This window comes from Formica exsecta, unplaced genomic scaffold, assembly GCF_003651465.1.
Source record: "Formica exsecta isolate Colony F162 unplaced genomic scaffold, ASM365146v1 scaffold122, whole genome shotgun sequence".
NCBI classification, from domain to species: Eukaryota; Metazoa; Arthropoda; class Insecta; order Hymenoptera; family Formicidae; genus Formica; species Formica exsecta.
Genome location: NW_021848556.1, coordinates 145,747 through 164,774, shown reverse-complemented (window position 1 = coordinate 164,774; position 19,028 = coordinate 145,747). Strand labels below are relative to the sequence as shown.

At 36.1% G+C, this 19,028-nt stretch overlaps 5 protein-coding genes across 7 annotated transcripts in view; 3 read left to right on the top strand and 2 right to left on the bottom strand.

Moving 5' to 3' along the window:
* The first annotated feature begins 211 nt into the window (after positions 1 to 211).
* LOC115245611 lies at positions 212 to 2,655 on the top strand. Of its 2 annotated transcripts, none has more exons than XM_029824021.1 (6): positions 212 to 304; positions 676 to 865; positions 929 to 1,033; positions 1,138 to 1,305; positions 1,501 to 2,382; positions 2,473 to 2,655. In XM_029824021.1, the coding sequence occupies exons 3-6, from the start codon at positions 950 to 952 to the stop codon at positions 2,653 to 2,655; spliced, it is 1,317 nt and encodes a 438-aa protein (XP_029679881.1). In that variant the 5' UTR covers positions 212 to 304; positions 676 to 865; positions 929 to 949. The 2 variants fall into 2 exon arrangements, with proteins under 2 accessions (XP_029679881.1, XP_029679882.1); XM_029824022.1 differs by lacking the exon at positions 2,473 to 2,655 and having other exon boundaries at positions 1,501 to 2,128; positions 2,226 to 2,378.
* A 21-nt stretch (positions 2,656 to 2,676) lies between these two features.
* Positions 2,677 to 5,562, bottom strand: LOC115245612 (RNA-binding protein 48). Its single transcript, XM_029824023.1, has 6 exons — positions 5,177 to 5,562; positions 4,885 to 5,060; positions 4,173 to 4,363; positions 3,882 to 4,067; positions 3,210 to 3,704; positions 2,677 to 2,989 (listed from the first exon to the last, which is right to left on the bottom strand). The coding sequence occupies exons 2-6, from the start codon at positions 4,996 to 4,998 to the stop codon at positions 2,893 to 2,895; spliced, it is 1,083 nt and encodes a 360-aa protein (XP_029679883.1). The 5' UTR covers positions 4,999 to 5,060; positions 5,177 to 5,562; the 3' UTR covers positions 2,677 to 2,892.
* A 212-nt stretch (positions 5,563 to 5,774) lies between these two features.
* On the top strand, positions 5,775 to 14,842 carry LOC115245249. Its single transcript, XM_029823476.1, has 9 exons — positions 5,775 to 6,214; positions 6,787 to 7,254; positions 7,334 to 7,603; positions 7,993 to 8,144; positions 10,750 to 10,847; positions 11,171 to 11,531; positions 11,617 to 11,828; positions 11,931 to 12,266; positions 12,394 to 14,842. Exons 2-9 carry the CDS (start codon positions 6,931 to 6,933, stop codon positions 13,794 to 13,796), a joined length of 3,156 nt encoding a protein of 1,051 aa, XP_029679336.1. The 5' UTR covers positions 5,775 to 6,214; positions 6,787 to 6,930; the 3' UTR covers positions 13,797 to 14,842.
* Positions 14,843 to 15,140: 298 nt separating this feature from the next.
* Positions 15,141 to 18,052, top strand: LOC115245173 (large subunit GTPase 1 homolog). The gene is made up of 4 exons (XM_029823334.1): positions 15,141 to 15,387; positions 15,667 to 17,059; positions 17,158 to 17,458; positions 17,691 to 18,052. Exons 1-4 carry the CDS (start codon positions 15,286 to 15,288, stop codon positions 17,836 to 17,838), a joined length of 1,944 nt encoding a protein of 647 aa, XP_029679194.1. The 5' UTR covers positions 15,141 to 15,285; the 3' UTR covers positions 17,839 to 18,052.
* LOC115245180 (RNA polymerase II subunit A C-terminal domain phosphatase SSU72) overlaps positions 17,460 to 19,028 on the bottom strand; it is a 3,231-nt gene continuing 1,662 nt past the window's right edge. The window contains exons 3-4 of one of the 2 annotated variants that reach the window (XM_029823354.1): positions 18,637 to 18,859; positions 17,460 to 18,526 (exon numbers count right to left, since the gene is read on the bottom strand). In XM_029823354.1, the coding sequence (XP_029679214.1) occupies positions 18,425 to 18,526; positions 18,637 to 18,859 (325 nt within the window). In that variant the 3' untranslated portion in view covers positions 17,460 to 18,424. Of the gene's footprint in view, positions 18,527 to 18,600; positions 18,860 to 19,028 lie in introns of both variants that reach the window. The other variant, XM_029823346.1, reaches the window with a different exon arrangement.

Genomic DNA, 19,028 nt, shown 5'->3' with positions numbered 1-19,028 from the left:
CCTATGTAGCATTGAATTGACCAATCAAATAAAAGGAATCTTTGCTCCTTTTGTCCTGATTGGTCAGTTAGACGCTATTTTACGGGTATTTTGGGTACAATTTCTTACTAGGCGCGTGATTGGTTCATTTTATTATGCTTTACGTTGGCAGCGCTTGATTTTTGCATCTCCATCGCGGTTGGCATCATTCAAACGTTATCATCATTTTAATTTTGAAAGTAAACAGCGATTTAAAATCCGTTGGTTACAAATTTGTAAACGTCCGATTTTGTCTTACTCCCTGTGAGTTGTGCAATTTATATAAGTACGTATCGCTATATGGCTTATTTTAATAGAATAATAAATAACATTAGATGAAAGTAATTATTAAGAACACAAGATTAAAGTTTAAAATAAGTTTAATCATCAAAAACCAAGACATTTGAATTCGTACTCTGTCATTGTACTCACGTGTCTATTACGTCTCTGTATAATTTAGACATAAACATTTATTTGAAACTATATTTTGTTTATAATTTTGCATATTTATAAATTTTTTTGTGAATCAATTTTATTATTGTACACAATTTCTGTTTATTATATCATAAAACGGATCTTTGTTCTTGTTTACTTGATTTTTTTTTTCTTGCAAGAGAGAAGTAGAACTTTCTCATAACGTATTGGTTACCTGTTTAGATATATAATGGGTAATTACATGACCAAGTTGTTTCACACTAATGAAAGCCAAAAAGAAAACAATGAGCTACAAGGTGTTAAGCAACAAGCGGCTACAGATAGCAGTATGTGTACACCAACGTTATCCCAAAAAAAGATGCTGTGTGATCCACGTTCAGTTTCAGCATGAATCTTAAGAACTCCCATTGAGGTAATATTATATATTTAATTTTATGCTCTAAAAACATATATATATAATATATTTATGCAACAGGCAGTTACGCAAGATAGCAATATGTGCACACCAACATTACCTAATAAAAGGGTGCTGTGTGATCCACGTTCAATTTCAGTAGAAATCTCAAGAACTCCAATTGAGGTAAGTTTCTAGCTAATAGAATAAGGGAAAATCTTTTATGTTATATATGTATATACAGCTTTAATGTTAACAAAAAAGTTTAATATATATCATTACTTAAATAGGTGAAATGCACCCCAGTTACAGCAACCAAAAGAGCACTTACTGCAATTCCAGAATATTTACAGAAAAAAAAATATCTTGAAACTGATATGGATGTAGTAATGCCACCTTTAACACCGAAAAAATGTGCTATACCAAAATTAATAGATAGTGATCAAGGATCAGAATCTGTATGTGTTATTTAATATTTACATAATACATTATATTTGTATACCCAATAATACTATTAATTTGCAATTTAATTTTTTAATATGCAAAGCAAATATTTTCATGTCTATTGTGTGTATAAATTGTTAATTTTATAAGCAAATCCGATTACTTTTCAGGGTAAAAAACTTTTTATCCATACTATATATCTGTTACAGGATGGAGCACAAGATTATTTAACGCCAAATATTAATATTGTAGAAGGTCTAAAATCTATTACGCCAATTGATAAGGAACGTTACACAATTTTAGGATTAGATCCTAGATCTCCAGCTGCAGACTTCGATAGAACGCCTATTTTAATGCCGAAGTCTCTTGCGTTAATAAAGGCGCGATCGAAAGAAACTTTGAGTCGCAAAGGCAGTTATGAATCCGATATTTACGATCCGACAAACTCACATCGAGAAACCAGTACATCACTTAATATTCCAAAAATACAATTGTTATCTGATACAGCTTCGGAAACCTCGGAAACGTTAGATATGGAGACACAGGATGAATCACATATACTCTGCACATCCAAAAAATCTGATTCTGATTCAAGTGTTATTGAAAGCGAGGAGGAAGTTACAGTTATTAAGAACCCGAAATGTAAAAATGAGAAGGAAAAATCATTGATATCAAGCGAACAGACAATTGCGACTGACAAGGAAAAAAACAAAGACGATATAGATAAAAAGGATAATTGCAAAGATATTGAACATGATATGAAAACAATGCATATAAAGGATGACAATAAAATTGAAGTATGGCATGATTCAGTATCATCAGAGGAAAATATTACAGGTAAGAAGGAGAAGGAAAACATTGTAGAAAAGTTATTGCAAAAAAAAGCTCCTAGAGAAGATATAATTATAATGTTTGATGAATGTGCCATGATTAGTACTTTACCAAAACCAATAAAGACAGAAGGGGATTGTCAGAAAAAGGGAAATATTGCAGAAAGAAAGAAGAGTACGAAAATAGATGCTATAGTTCCTTTAAATGAAAAAAAGATTTTCAATCCTGAGAACAAAATGCCTGTAACTGAAATGCTTAAGGTAATTTATGATATTATGAAATTATATAGATACATGTGCATAAAGTTATGTTATGTTTATAAATATTAATAAGTAGTTTTCTTTCTTTAGAATCGGACACCTTTTGGCAATCGATCTAATAATGATCAAGTACAAAGAATAAACTCGCCACAATACTTATCAAGAAATAAGACTGTATCTACACAACAAGAGAATACACCACCATATAAGATGTACAATGCAAAGAGTAAAACTGGACATCATTGGGATCCAAATGCTACAGTTCTTATTTAAGTGAGAGAGAGATAAAATGACATTTAAATCAGTTCTAATTTATTTTAGAATAAAAAATAGAATAGGAAGAAAACAGTAAAATTGAACTTATTTTAAATGTTATCACAATTGCAAGTAATGGGTTTATGTCATATATATTCATTTTGAAATAAATAAATAATTATAAAATATAAAAATCTATATTCCAAATTTACATTTATAAATAATTCAGTTTGTAAAAGATGTTTAAGTGTTTATTTAAATGTCGTGTTTCTGCATCGCTGCACGAATTTGAGATTTCGCCGCTTGAATCGAATATTGAAGATCTTTGCTGGATTGTATTAAATGCGTTACACTGAAAATACATTTGAAGACCAGATTAAAATAATATAAGATTTAAGATGATACACAGAACAAAAAACTTATAATGTACAAAATATATAGAATATCTCAAGAGAGTACTGTCATGTTATTTTATAGTATGAAAATGTCAGTTGAAGCCAATTTAAATTTTTATTATATTTTAAAGTTAAAGTTTGAGATATCCTATATGCAAATATATTGGGAATATATACTTTGGATCTTTTATAACAATCTTCTTCTTTGCAGTATCAGACGTTTCCAATAATTTCACAGTAATTCCGCTCTCTACTTTCTTTACGTTACAAAACACATTTGTTTTCTCAACGGAACTTGATTTCGCGATATTTCTGGTATCTATCAATCGCGGACGAAAAATTTTAACTTTTGCATTATCGTCGACATATTGGCCTTTATAATTTTTCCTTTTTTGCACGTTTAATTTTGGATTTCTGTTTGGCCTCTGAATCCCTGTCTGCATCACTGCTTCAGTCGGTTGATATGGTGCTGATAATGATTTTGATCCAGATGCAATGCTGCTATTAAAATTACAGTTTATCGGTAAACGAGGTTCAAGCACAGGTCGTGGATCTATGTTCTGAGGTATTCCATTACAAATAGATGACAATGTTTCTCCAGGATAGCAATATTTGAGTCGTTCTTCAGTGAGGGGCAAAGCAGGATTTTTCTTTTTTCTATGATATTGTTCTCTACAATTACATATTTAATATTAATTTGAGACTATGCATGCTGTAATATATTCATATATATCTAAAATAATGTACTTATTTATCAGATTAAAAAATTTACACAATATTTACTTTGTACATATATTATTACATATTATTTTTACTGTATACACATGTAATATTATTGATAAAACATACTTTGGAATAAATTTTGCTGGGTTTGTTAAGTCTTGCTTAAGATTTCTTTTTATCTGTATCGCTACATCTTTACGGCGTTGTATAAGTTTTGCTTTTGTTTCTGCCAGAGTTTCTAACTCAGGAACGTAAAAAACATGCAGGACCCCTCCAAAAAAATTTTTGTTATCAATCAATCGTTTTGCTACCCTATACAGAGAATAATTCAAAAATATATTAAATGTAATATATAAAAATATATAAAAAATATTAGTGGTTTGCTAAACATTGTTTCCTTGACAGAGAAATATATACCTTGCGCTCTGAATACGTGCATAATGCACATGATATGTTTCTGTAAATTCCTCTGAGGGATATTCAGTCACCAACTGGATTGCTTTCACATTTCCATAAGGATAAACAAGTTTTCCCACTTCTTCACCTAATCGCACTTTTGGTACTCCACATATTAGCAAATGCTGTGATTCATCGTTAATTGTATAAACCTGTTACACAGAGCTACTACGTCAAGGAAATATTGCGGACAACACGTATAATCATTTATTAATGTAATATTCTTGAAATTCTCTTTCACAATTTAAAGCTTAAAGTATTAAAAATTATCATAATATATTCATAAATCAATATTCAATAACATGCTTGAAGTTAATATATAAATTGCTGGAAAAATATAATTATTGTACGTTTCCTACCAGTTGATAATAATAACAATAAAATATGTTGTAAATATATATATATATATGTATATATCTACAACATATATGTATATGTATATATGTTGTATTAATAACAAATCTTAGTGTGTTTCCATAAAAGTAAAGCTGAAAAATTTGTTCTCTTAAAACCAAAGTAATTATTATTGCAATTACACACATATACACATATAATTAATAATAGGTAAATTAAATACTTTCTTAATCTAATATAATACAAGAGATATTAATTCTAATGAGGCAAATAGAATAGAAATTTGATTTTAGAGTAGGATACAAGCCCCCAATGCTACCTTGACTGCAGTCAATCTTTTTCCTTGTCTGTAAGGCGATCGGGTTTGACATAATCTTTGCTGCACATGGTGTGGCATGTGCGTTACCTCAGTTCCTTTTCCTTCCTCTGTCATAATGTGAAGCAATATATATCCTTCCAGCACTTTTTTCTCGGTTAATAATGAAGACGGCAAGCCTAAAAAGAAAAAAAAAAAGATTAAATATTAGGAAGGAACATTAAATATTAAGACATTAAATTAGCGAATATAACAATACAATCGACAAGAATTTTACTTTTGTAAAACTTTATACCTTTGAGGTTAGAAATTTACACTTGTCGACAAAATATATATATTCAAAGTGAGAACTCAAGTCGCGTAAACTTTCGTCACTCGAAGTACGCAAAAATTTTTAAAAGCGCAGTGTTATTTTGTTCTTCAAAGCGAGAATACAATTGTGTGAATTGCAAAAATATAACGTCGCGTTGAATTATAATTGTCACGGATTTGACAAGCCGACCGTGGACACCCCGGCTATGATTGATTCAGGTTAGGTTATAGTTTCATTTCTCCACATCAACGCGACACGCTACTAATTACACGATTTTAATATATAAGTAATCGAAACCGCAGCTGAGCGTCAACGAGAAAGGATCATGGCTGATGTCACGCGCGCTCTAGTGATCATGTAGTACATTAAATTGACAACATCCAAACAAGTGCATCCAACAGAAGAATTTTGTAGGAGTTTTCGGTTCAAACCGAAAGTGAAGATATTCCTGACGTGCGCGATACATGACTCGGAGAGCGAGCGCCATCGAACTTTTTCGCGTGGCAAGTTTCCCACCTTGGTCACGCCGGCGGAAGTGGCGGCCGAAGTGACGGATGTCGTCGCCCAAGAGAGAGAGGAAGAGAGAGAGAGAGAGAGTAATGGCGTTCGCGGCGGGCGCACATTCTCGCAGTTCGTCTGTTACACGCTATTAATTGGAGAAGAACCAGCTTGGTTTCGACTCTTGGCTCCGCTGACTCGTCTCGCCTCACCGTAAGCTCTTCCTCTCTCTCCGGATCGGGATCGAACACGCTGAACGGTTCGCGAGTGACGCCCGAGAAGCCGTCTCGGAAAGTTTCGCGGAAGCGTGGCGGCCGAACTGGTGGTTGTGTACGTTCTCATTTCGCGTCGCGTGAAGAGAAGAAACTTCTGAGATCTACTCGTCTCGGCGATTTTGATTACATTGAGCCCCGATGAGATCGATAAGGAACTGAGAATCTCCGAAATCTCATGCGCACGTCTTCATCGTACGGATTGTGTACTCTTCATCAGTCCAACGTGTTTTGTGGAGCATCGTGACGTGTATGTATATGCTTTCCTCGACTACTGGTTGACTACGATATGTCAATTGATTATACGATTAATAATTTTTTAATTCGGAAAAATATACCGAGTTTAGAGAGATTTTGTTAAAGAAAATATATTTTTCTTTTTATAATCGAGTCATAGTGACTCATTCGCGAAGAATGATACAAAATTGATGTAGGTTTATCTTTTTTCTCTTTATAAATTATATGCTATAAATGATAATTGACGATTAAATTAGATTGGAACAATTTTAATGTAGCAGAAAGACCATATTGAAGCAACTTTAAATAATTGGAAGAGATCATAAATTATCAATAAAATATAGTGTACAATTATATCAATTTTGATTAGTGTTGCTTTATTGATTAATTTGATTGTTATATGCAAATTTTTAAATAGTACAATAATTGAATATATAATTAATAAAAGATGAGCAATTTGTTGTGCTCCTCATGTGGCTATGAAATACATTATTGCTATAGAATCTTTATTACAATAATAATAGAAGACTGATGGTATATTTTATATTTAGAATAATAAAAAAAAAATTTTCTTGTCTTTTACAGGCTTCATTGAAAGAATGGATTTATCACTTTAATGCCGTAATGTCATTACAGGCATAAAACATGCCTGATTCTTATTGTCTGTACAAATTGGACAAAAAGTTTAATTGAAATTATTCTGTACCTGCACGTGCACATCCTCTCATCATGTCTGCAACTACTCAGTTTGCGAATCCGCCACCAGCTGTAAGCTTACCCAATATGTCTGTGCCACCGCCGACAGCTCCAAATTTATCAGCGCCGCCACCAAACTTAACTACGATAAACACATCGGGTAGCTATCAGCACCGTTATCCGAATCACAGAGAGGGCAGTCGCGGTTTCTTCAAGCCATTCAGACCTTATCATGCTCCAAAAGTTGTCGCTGGAGGACAAGATACTCTGCAAGATGAGTTTGATGGAAAAAGGCTTAGGAAATCCGTTATGCGAAAGACTGTCGATTACAACTCGGCCATCATCAAAAGTTTAGAAGTAAATATTCGCATATACTTTGTTGCGTAAATTTGTCAAAATGATTTTCTCAGACTCATAAACTTTTGAATTTCCGCAGAATCGCGTATGGCAGCGGGACTACAGGGATCGTCGCGCACTTCAGCCAGACGTAATATACTATCCTGATTTACTCCCTCCGCCAAGTTATATTGACAATCCAATAAATGCAGTTACCACGAGGTTCGTAAAAACGGCTACCAATAAAATGCGTTGTCCGATTTTTTGTATGGCCTGGACACCAGAGGGTAGACGTCTTGTCACTGGTGCTTCGAGTGGGGAATTCACACTGTGGAATGGCCTTACTTTCAATTTTGAAACTATTCTGCAGGTATATATATATACATATTAGATATAATTAGATTTTAAACTGTTGGAGTTACATGGTAAAAATTAAATATGTTTCAAATGTAAATTATTTATATATATTTTATGTCAAAACATTCCACGAGAGATTAAATACTTTTCAATTTTGGTCCTACACCTCTGAGAATATTTTGCAGGATATAGAAAATCTTAATTTTATTGTAGAGATAAATTGAATATAGTGGTAAAACTATCTTTCTGTATATATGTGAGATAACTTGAATATAATTTTTTATTTAGTGTTGCTAAATAATCATATATTTGAATTTATATTTATATAGACTTTTAGAAAAAAGTTTTTAATGAGATATCGTCATTTGCGCTTTGACAGGAAAAATTAATTTCTCTGTTTAGGCACACGACAGCCCGGTAAGGACAATGGTATGGTCGCACAATGAGAGCTGGATGGTAACAGGGGACCATGCAGGCTACGTAAAATATTGGCAGAGCAACATGAACAACGTCAAGATGTTTCAAGCGCACAAAGAAGCGATTAGAGGTCTCAGGTATACCATCCACCACACTAGTCCTTACGTCTCTCGCGCCACTGTTGCCGATGATCCGTCCATCCTTGCTGTAGTTAAGACATTGGACGTGACTCTTATTCTCTTATTCCTTTTCTGGTTTTGTGCCGTTTCTGGCAGAGTAATAGAGATTCTTGTATGGGTACACAGGTGATTTTTAACAAGTCTTTAGCATTGGATAGATATATGAAATATAACGTTCGCGCGTCATGAACCATGTGGAATGAACCATATTCGTGAAAAATGCTGGTGTTGAACGTTTTGATCAGATTCTACGTAAAAGAAGTTTCGATATCTTTTGCCGAATTAAGAGAAGATTTTCAAATTGGAAAAATAAAAGTCTGAAGAGTCAAACTCCAATCTTCTTTTTTTTTTTAAATTATTTTCAATCATAATAGAAAATATTTCCATTATGCTGTAGCAATCATATCTTTTAAGTGCAACGGTTTAAGAATAAATTTTCAATAGATTTTGCAGAACTTAATAAATAATTGTTTTTATCGCGATGTAAAAATTGATAACATAAGAGGACAGTGTAAATTTTTTTGCGTACATTATATTACGCGTATCGATATATAATTTATGATTTGTATCTATAGTCTTAGGGACCTAACTTTCGATTTATTATTCTGTCCATATAGTATCGATAATGCGCTTATCGCATATTGAGAAGTGGCACGCAAATTTTAATTAAGTTATCATATAGTGCTATTAGGTCCTTATGGCTCTCGTTTTAAGGAGTTTATGTGGCTAGATTATTTATTCGGCAAAGATGTATGCTTTAGAATAACAAATAAAAGAGAAATATATATATATATATATATATATATATATATATATATATATATATATATATATGGCAATACCTAGTCGAGATTCCTATATAATGATAAATAAAAGATGAAATATCCTGTGTCTCCTTCTTTATATCGTTTAAGTTTCAATAAAGTTAAATAAAGACGTCACATTATTATTGCATGGCTATGAAAATAAAATATTTTATCTTTCGTTTTGTGTCACTTGTGCCCTTTCGCAGACGAAAGAGAGAGAGAGAGCGAGAGAGGGAGAGAGAGAGCGTAACAGAGACAAATGATAAGATGACATGATTCATGTACACTTCGGACATTTTTTTTGTGCAATAAACGTTAAATTTTGAAAAAAAATATTGCTCTTAATACATCACTCGGTGGTCATGTGGCATCAAAGGATAATATTCAGTTTCACCAAGATGAAACTGTGTTCGCACGCATTGCCCAACACACAAAATGGGATCTTATTTGAGTGCCAGATATGACTGTCGCGGATGGTTTTTTGTTTATTTAAAAAAATATATATATTTATATATGTAAAAAAACATTCCTTTTATTATACTGATCTCTGTCTATTCCTCGATGGCGCATTCGTAAGATTCGGCTATATGTTCTCTATTTACATACGTTCGAAGTTATTTCAGGCCAATATACAGTTCACTTATATATGTGTACTGCTCTTGTGTGTACACACTTGCTCGCATTTCTTTTTTCTGCTTCTTCACGCGTACAATGCTTTCGATATCAGCAAACAACAAACAAGGAGAATCATCAAACGGCAACTATGACCCATTACGAAAAATAACAACTTGATATGTATTTAATATTATCTAATAGATAATATTATCTATATAGATAAATTTTCGCCCCCCAAAATTTCATATTAAAATACATATAATTTATATCACGCAATGCATTAATTTGCATTTATGTAAGGTCATTAATTTCTCGCAAATTATCCATATAACACAATATATATTCAAGATATATATTAGTTATATAAATTAAAAATAAATATAAATCGGTGCAATACTAGAATACATTTCTCTACACAGATATTTCTAAGAAAAAAAATTTATTTAAATAACTTTTCACGAAAAAAAGTTCTCGAAGAACAGTATTGATAATTTTCTATTTTGCTTCTTCCATATATATATACATACATATATAAAAATAATTTACACACACACACATATATACATATATCGACATTGTGCATGCGGTAATAATTATAATACATATATTAATGAATTGGTAATAAATATACAGTATGTTTGACTTTTTAGCAATCAATTTATTAAAATCACTTTAATAAGTTATATTGTAACAGTGTCCGTAAGATGTATCATGTGTGTGTGCGTGTTTTTTTTTGTTTTTTTTTACTGTGTAGTTTTTTCACTGTATCCGATAATCACTTTATCTTTCTTAATTTTTTTTTTTGCTTTGTCATACAGAATTATTTCTAATTCTGTAAAATAAGAGTTTCAATAAAAATTCGTAAAATCAACAACTATATTCCATTATCTTAGCCATTTCAGAATATTAAATTACTATTTTATTCTCTCGAACTGATTGCGAGTTTTTCGGTACGTAAGATAAAATTGATAATTCCTTTTTCCAACGTTTCTCGTAATCAATTATTCGAGTTTATTCATAACTCTTCACGTCGTGGATATATCGGCAAATATAAAAGATTAACACAATTATTTTTTTTTTTATATTATATATGATAGTGCATTGTTCAAATGTAACTTGTTTCTTTTTTTTGGGGCGGGTAGTTTCAGTCCAACGGATCACAAGTTGGCGACTTGCAGCGATGACGGAACTGTCAGAATTTGGGATTTTCTTCGCTGTCACGAGGAACGAATTCTCAGAGGTAAAAAAATCTTTCTTGTAATTTATCTATGAATTTATCATATTTTTTTCATTTACTCAATTGCTTAAATGTTTTTGTTTCAACGTACACTTATTATTTTACATCTTTTAGTTTATCATATATTACTATTTTTAATGTATCTCTCTTATATTATAAAAATATTTTATATATTTTCTACCTTTTAAAGAATTTTTATATATAAGAAAAATGATAAAAGATAGATTTAAAATCATAATGTCTTTATTCTTCTTTTTCTATGTCGATCTATTTTTAGCAAATAAAAAGTCGATTCAGTATATTTCATATAATGTTTTTCTCCATAGGTCATGGTGCAGATGTTAAATGCGTTCATTGGCATCCGCAAAAAAGTCTAGTCATTTCCGGCAGCAAGGACAATCAGCAACCGGTGAAACTGTGGGATCCGAAGACCGGACAATCCCTGGCGACTCTGCATGCGCATAAGTCGACCGTGATGGATGTAAAGTGGAACGAGAACGGTAACTGGTTGGTGACCGCATCGAGAGATCATCTGTTAAAACTGTTCGATCTGAGGAATCTTAGCCAAGAAGTTCAGACGTTCCGCGGTCATAAGAAGGAGGCGTCTAGCGTCGCTTGGCATCCAAGCCATGAAGGTCTCTTCTGTAGCGGTGGTAGCGATGGTGCCATACTCTTCTGGCATGTGGGGTACATATCGTATGCTTTCGCTAGAGTAATCACTCGATTGCTCGGAGCTAAATTTGTGTATAATTTTTATCTTGAATTTTTTCAGAGCGGATAAAGAAGTAGGAGCGATAGAACAGGCGCATGATAGCATAGTATGGACGTTGGCTTGGCATCCGCTGGGACATATTCTGTGTTCCGGCAGCAACGATCACACATCCAAGTTTTGGACGCGCAACAGACCGGGAGACCTGATGAGAGACAAATACAATCTCAATACGTTACCGGCCGGATCGGCTGGCATTGACGATCATGAAATCGGTATTAGAAATATTTTATTAAAAAGTATTTCAATATATTTCAAATATTATATATATGATATACAGTTTACGAAAATATTTTAATCTCTTTCATCTGTTTTAGCCGATGAAGCGGCAGTGATACCCGGTATGGGACCGGAGGACAGAATCAACGCCGACAGTGAATCCGAGGACAAGAGTAGCGGAATTCCGGGTCTAGACCTCGATCATGCTGTGGACGAGGGCAAGAAGTTTGCCAACAAGAAAGTTCCGTACAGCAAACCGATACCACGAAACTTCCAAGCTCAATGGAATGAAATGGAGGCTGAGGATATGGAGCAGGTCGAAGCACTTAACGCATTCGTTAATCAATTAATAGAGACTACGCCGGGCGCTGTGCCATTGAACGAAGTCGCGCCCAACGCCATTATACTATACGGGAAAATGATTCCTGTGGAAAGTGAGTATTATATAAAGTGTGTATGTGTGTGTTTGAAAAATATGTATAAAGAAGCATTTTACGCACTGATGATACAGTGAAAAAATACACGTTTATTGATTTACTAATATACAATTGTGTTTTTTAGCGGATTCGAAATTGGCGGAGGCGATTAGTAAAGGAACCGAAGCCATAAACAAATTAGTATTCTCTGGTGAGATAGAGGAGCTACGAGACGTGGTGGGTCCACCGGATAACGTGGACGAGGCCGAAGAATACCTGCAAGATGACGGCGAGATCGACTATTCCAAAGTACCAGATATAGATCTGCCGCCACCCTTACCCAGCTCAAAGTTCGCGCAGAATCCTGAGCTGTTGAAAACGTTGAATCGCGGCGGCAAGCGTAAGTTCGATCAGCTAATCGGCTGGAGTGATGGCGGAGCTAGCGATCGTACGTCCAAGATCCATCAGCCGGTTTTCGGCGGTATTCCGATTACGGAAGATTCGCAGTCCAGCGATACAGATTTAAGATTCGGCAAATCCAATGCCGCGGAGGCCAACTCCTTCCAAGACGAGGACCACAGAAGAGGCGGTTCGCACGGTGATTCCGCGAGGAGTGGCAGTCGCGGCGACGAGGATCTGAGGTTCGGTAGACCCGGTTCGCGTAACGAGTACGAATTGTCGCGTGGCAACAGTTTCGCTGACAAGGACTTCCGCAACATCGGTTTCCCGCCTAAAAAGCTGCTGGACATGGACGATATGTACGACGAGCGGGATCGCGACGGCGGTCGCTGGACCGATGATGAGAAGAGCATGGGCGACGGTCCGCGCAAACCGGATGGCACGTATGCCAGCTTCGGTGACAAACGCGATAACGGCATAGCTGCGATGGGCCCGGGCGGCATGGGTAACAGCATACACGGCCACATGGCCGGCATGCCGCATTTGCAGGCGAATCACCATAACATGCAGAATATCAATCCCAACATGCCGCCACCGATACCGAGTTTGGTGCCACATCCTGGAATGACGCAACATCCCGGGATGCAGGGCAAACCACCGCATCCCGGTTTGGACGGCCCGATACCGCCACATATGATGCCGCATCATCCCAGTATGCACCATCCGGGCTTCGGGCCCAACGGACCGCCGCCGCCCGGTGGTTTCGGGCCCAGCTTCCGGCCACCGCCGAACGGTAATTTCGGGCCGAATCACTTCAGGCCGAGTCCGATGCCACCGTTTGGACCGAATCATCAGGGTCCGCCGCCGCCGTTTGGCAACAATTTTCAGGGGCCGCCTAACGCCTTCCGTGGGCCCAACGCTGGTCCCATGAACTTCGATCGGCCGGGCTTCGGGCCCAATTTTCGCGGCCAAAATCCGCAAGCTCAGTTGAACAATTTCAACTCTAATTTTGGCAACTTTGGCAAGAACGGACCTAATCGCGGCATGAACCGCGGTGGTGACAACATGGGCAGGAGCGGCTACAGCAATCGCGGTAGAGGACGCGATAACGATCAGTCGAGAGGGGGAAGAGGAAGGGACAATTATTAAAAAGGCTTCTTGGAACAATTATATTGGTGACACATAAAGTGGTACGTTACGCGAACTGTGCATTCACCGTACCTAGACGTCAAGGGTGATTAATTGTCAGTGTATAAAATATATATCATGTCGAACACCGTCGTTCACGAATAATAATCGCGAATTCTTGTATTCGCGCGTGTGAAAAAAAAACACTATTCGTGTATATATATATATATAAATGGACTATATACATGTATATTTTTACGATTCGCCCAGAAAAAGCGTGATAACGATTACTACGCTGGGCCGATTGCACTCAATACGATTTGTTGAAGTGAATCTTCTTCCCCCTCGGGAAAAAGGTAAACGAAACGCCAGTTTCGACTTTAATTATTCCGGATTCAGTCGATCCGGATTGACTGTGCGGTGCGAATCTGCCATGTATGAACAGCCTTCTTCGAAATAGGCGAAAAATTGTAATATATGCATTAGAGGGATCGAATGGAACACACGAATAGATTATTCCGATAGAAACTGTTCACAAGCTGCCTTGCGAGGGGAATTTCTGTTCCGCGTTTGTGGAGCTCGACAAATGCATGCTGATCGCGTGATCCCGGTAGAAGCACGAATGAGTACGATTGAGATTCCGCGTCCTTTTGTTTGTCCGAGGAATGTGAGAGAAAGAGAGAAAGAGAGAGAATGCCGGAACAGTCTATCTATTATTAATAAAAAGAAATAACATACAATATTCTTTGTTTTTTTATAAATCTTTATTTCGCGTGTATATGTATCGATTTTCTTTGATCCTTATAATGATATAAGATTTTAATAATCCAGCGAATATTGGAATCATGATGAATTTCAAAAGAAGAAAATGATTTATGTGTGCTAGTAAATGGAGCCGCGACGATAACGAGTTTTTATTACAGAGGTAAATGTAAGAATTGCGCATCATTAGCTTCTCGAGATCTGTGTTTTAAATCAGATTTAATTTTACTCTGAATTACGTTATTGAGTTAGACAAGTGGTGAATTGTATAATGTCATTGTTTCAAGGGATATACATATATACAAATATCTTGCGTTATTTATTAATCGTCAATAAATTGTTTTTTCATTTTTTTACTAATAACTCGTATTCGAAAGACGATATTAGATAAAGAGAGAAAGACATGGTTTTGATTTTTTTTCATACTCTATATATCAACCAAAATTTCCTTTCTCTTTTCATTTGCTGGTATTTAAAAGTTTATTTTTTATAGCTTATTTTTTCTCACCAACTCTTAAATATATATATCCTTTCTCATTTTCACTTATATAGAAAGAGTAATGTAGTGTATCTACATCACTTATATATATAGATTGCTAATGCTTTGCTCTCGCCGTGTCTGAGTGCAAAAAGTGCAAGTAACACGAACAGAACTATTACTGCCCAGCTGAGGTTATGTTTTTTAAAACAAACCATTTATGTATCAGCTGTTATTTCTGCGTAAGATAAATATCATTATCTGAAAATTATGGGTAAAAAGGGCAAAGGAGGAGGTAGCAATTTAGGGAAATCCTTGATCAAAGATCGTTTCGGATCCAGAAGAACCAAGAGGAGTGGTGAATCGTCTATGGTAAGATAATGGATTTTATTATAACCTCTTCATCCTCGAGTATGTCACGTGCGTCTTTCGTTCGCAAATATAATAAGATCATTGAATTTAACGTCTCAGAGAAGTTTCATACAATACAATGCAATCTGGTATTCTATCGTTTTATATATCTTTTCGGTTCTTATCGGAAACTCTCTTGCGACACGCTGATAAACTGCTCTTAATCTGCCACTAAAAGATAGTTTATTAATAGTTTATTGATAGTTATATTATTTATAGTTGTTTTTTTTTCTTTTACAGCTCCACACCTCAGAGATCAATGACGGTTACGATTGGGGTCGACTCAACTTGCAGTCGGTTACAGAGGAAAGTTCATTTCAAGATTTCTTGTCAACCGCCGAATTAGCGGGAACCGAGTTCAACGCGGAAAAATTAAATGTTAAATTTGTGCATCCTCACAGTCATGGCTTGCTCTCGAAAGATGTAATGAAAACAGTACTAAAAAAGCAGGAAGAAAATAAAGATTCCGTCAAGATACCAAGAAGGCCGAAATGGGACAGTTCTATAAGCAGCCACGAGTTACAGACACGCGAGAAAGAGGCGTTTTTAGAGTGGCGACGTCACTTGGCCACATTACAAGAAGTGGAGGGTTTAATGTTGACACCTTACGAGAAGAATTTAGAGTTCTGGCGACAATTGTGGCGGGTGGTTGAACGCAGCGATGTGGTTGTACAAATTGCAGACGCGCGCAATCCGCTTCTCTTTCGTTGCGAGGACTTGGAGCGTTACGTTAAGGAGATTGATCCCAACAAATTGAATATGATTCTCCTTAATAAAGCAGATTTCTTAACAGACGCACAGAGACAGACGTGGGCAAAATATTTTACAGATCTAAATGTACAGGTAGCCTTCTTTTCCGCTACATTAGCAGCAGAGAGACAGGTGATTCAAGAAGAGGAAGAAGATGAAGCGAGGTCAACTGATAAGGATGACCGCGATCATTCCGGTAACGAGAGTAAGAACAGTGGGGACGAATCGGCGAACTCGGAATTCGAGTCGGAATCTGAATACGAAAGCGCGGAGGATGGCGACCCCGACACATGCGCTGTACCTGATGAAACAAAAGCCGATAACAGCGAGCAACAAATGGAAACTCAACAATGTAGCGAATTGGAGAATTTAAAAATTTCCGCGACGGACTCGGAAATGAAGAAAATAATCAATTCGTCAAAATTACTAAACAGAGACGATCTTATAAAATTATTTAAAACGATTTACAGCGGTAATAAAACATACACAAACGGAGTGACGACAATCGGCTTGGTAGGATATCCAAATGTCGGCAAGAGTTCCACCATCAATGCCCTGCTCATGGATAAGAAAGTCTCTGTGTCGGCCACGCCGGGCAAGACCAAGCATTTTCAAACGTTGTATCTGGACAAGGATCTGTTGTTGTGCGATTGTCCGGGCTTGGTAATGCCGAGTTTTGTTTGCACGAAAGCGGATATGATCCTGAATGGTATACTGCCGATCGATCAGATGCGGGACCATGTACCAGCGATTACTTTACTGGCTACGTTGATACCGAAGCACGTTCTGGAGGATCTATATGGCTTCATGTTGCCTGTTCCAACAGAAGGAGATGATCCGGGTCGTGCACCGACCGCGGAGGAGCTTTTAAACGCGCATGGCTGTACGTAATCACTGTAAATCTCGTGAAAATATCATTAGACTACGCAAGATTGAAGAAAATTATATATATTTCTATTATAAATCCTATTTTTGTTGCAGACAACAGAGGTTTCATGACGCAGAATGGTCAGCCAGATAACCCGCGTTCGGCGAGATACATTTTGAAGGATTTCGTTAATGGCAAATTGTTGTATTGTGTCGCACCGCCGATGCTCGAACAGGAGTGTTTTCACGCATTCCCGCCGCGACGGCGGAATTTGTCCGCGAACAGGCACATACCGCCCCGAACAGTTCGCGTAAATCAAGGATGCGGAGTAACGGTCAACAACCTGGATCGGAAGTTTTTCCAGAACGTACACGTGAAGGGACGCCGTGGACCTGTACTACAACACTCTATAACGTAATGTCAAAATGTTCGTTTTATTTGTAAAGTCGCTCGTGTATATATAATAGATTGCGACAATAGTAATAATTTATGTAAGATCGATCAATGCGGGGCGTCTAAATCCAAAATCCTAATATCCGAATGAGGCTCGCACGCGATTGAGATACAATATGTACAATTGTTGGAACGTCGTGTGTGTATTCTCATATACAAAATTCATTCAATTGATACAATTATTTTTTTTCAGGCACGCAGGATCAACGGTCAGTTTAACAGAATCGACTGACGATCAGTCTGACAAAGTGAAGAAACCGTGGAAGATAATTAATAAACATGTTAATAAGAATAAACGTGAGAAAGCCCGAAGATTGTACGCTCATCTCGATCAACATTGAATGCGAAAAGTATCACACTGGTCTCTGCACTTCCCAGAATCTATTATTCTTTGTAATGTTAAACTTAACAGCTGTACGATTGTTCTATTATGTACGGGCATGCAAACGTATATGCACGTCACAGGTTTATAATCCACATGCAATCGTGCAATCGTATACGATATGCGTACGTGTATATATTTGTATATACGCTGAAATTAAATATTTTATATTTTATACTCTTTCATTTATTCTCTCGTCCTCCTTTCTCCCTACTGCCAATATCTTTTCATTTTGTATATGTTTACAAATTTCGATATTATTCTACAAACCCCGATTAATCGTAACATAATGCCAATTTGACGATATTCCTGGGATATCGCGACTTTAACAGTACGATTCCGCGAGAATAATCATTCGTTAAGTAGGAAGCACAAGCGGAATCCTCTGTTCAAATCAGAATTCAATCCACATGAGCCGGTGGATGAATATATACGCGGTATATATATATTTAAGTGTTATACACATAATTTAATTTCTCTTACAATTAAGCTTGAGGTTCGAAGAACACCAGGTTTCTGATGATTTTCGTAACGGTAACGGACTTTCAATAGAACAGCACGGTGTGCAATATTGTCCTCGCGAATTTAGACTCAAATTCGTGGAGTAATTCGTCTATGTCATTATCTAAATCTTCGCTATTCGCCAACTGAAACACACGAAAATATATTATCGTAGAGAAAACTTTCGAATGCATGGGAAAGTATATGATAGAGGCAATACCACTGTCACTAGCTCGCATATAAGAAACGATCCTACTGTGGCTTCTTCGTGGTTATCCTGAATATCGATATTGATTAAATGCGCTGGTTGATTATCTTCCTTAGTCCTAGATTCCATGCATTCAATTACTTGATCGTACACGCGCTCTTCACATGTAATTAGAATGTCGAACTTATCCTTGGACAATTGAAATCGTTCTGGTCTAGGTTTTATCCTACGATTCCGATCCAGCATATGTAATAAACCATTCTGTGTATAACTGCGTTAATTGTTAAGGAATGTAATTGTAATGAAATCTTTTTCGACAACAAAACTATTATCAAACTGTTTAAAATCTGTGTAGGTGCAATTTAATAGACTATAATTATTTCAAGTCACAAGAGCTTCTTATTTACAGAGAATTATATATATAAAAGAAAAAATATTAT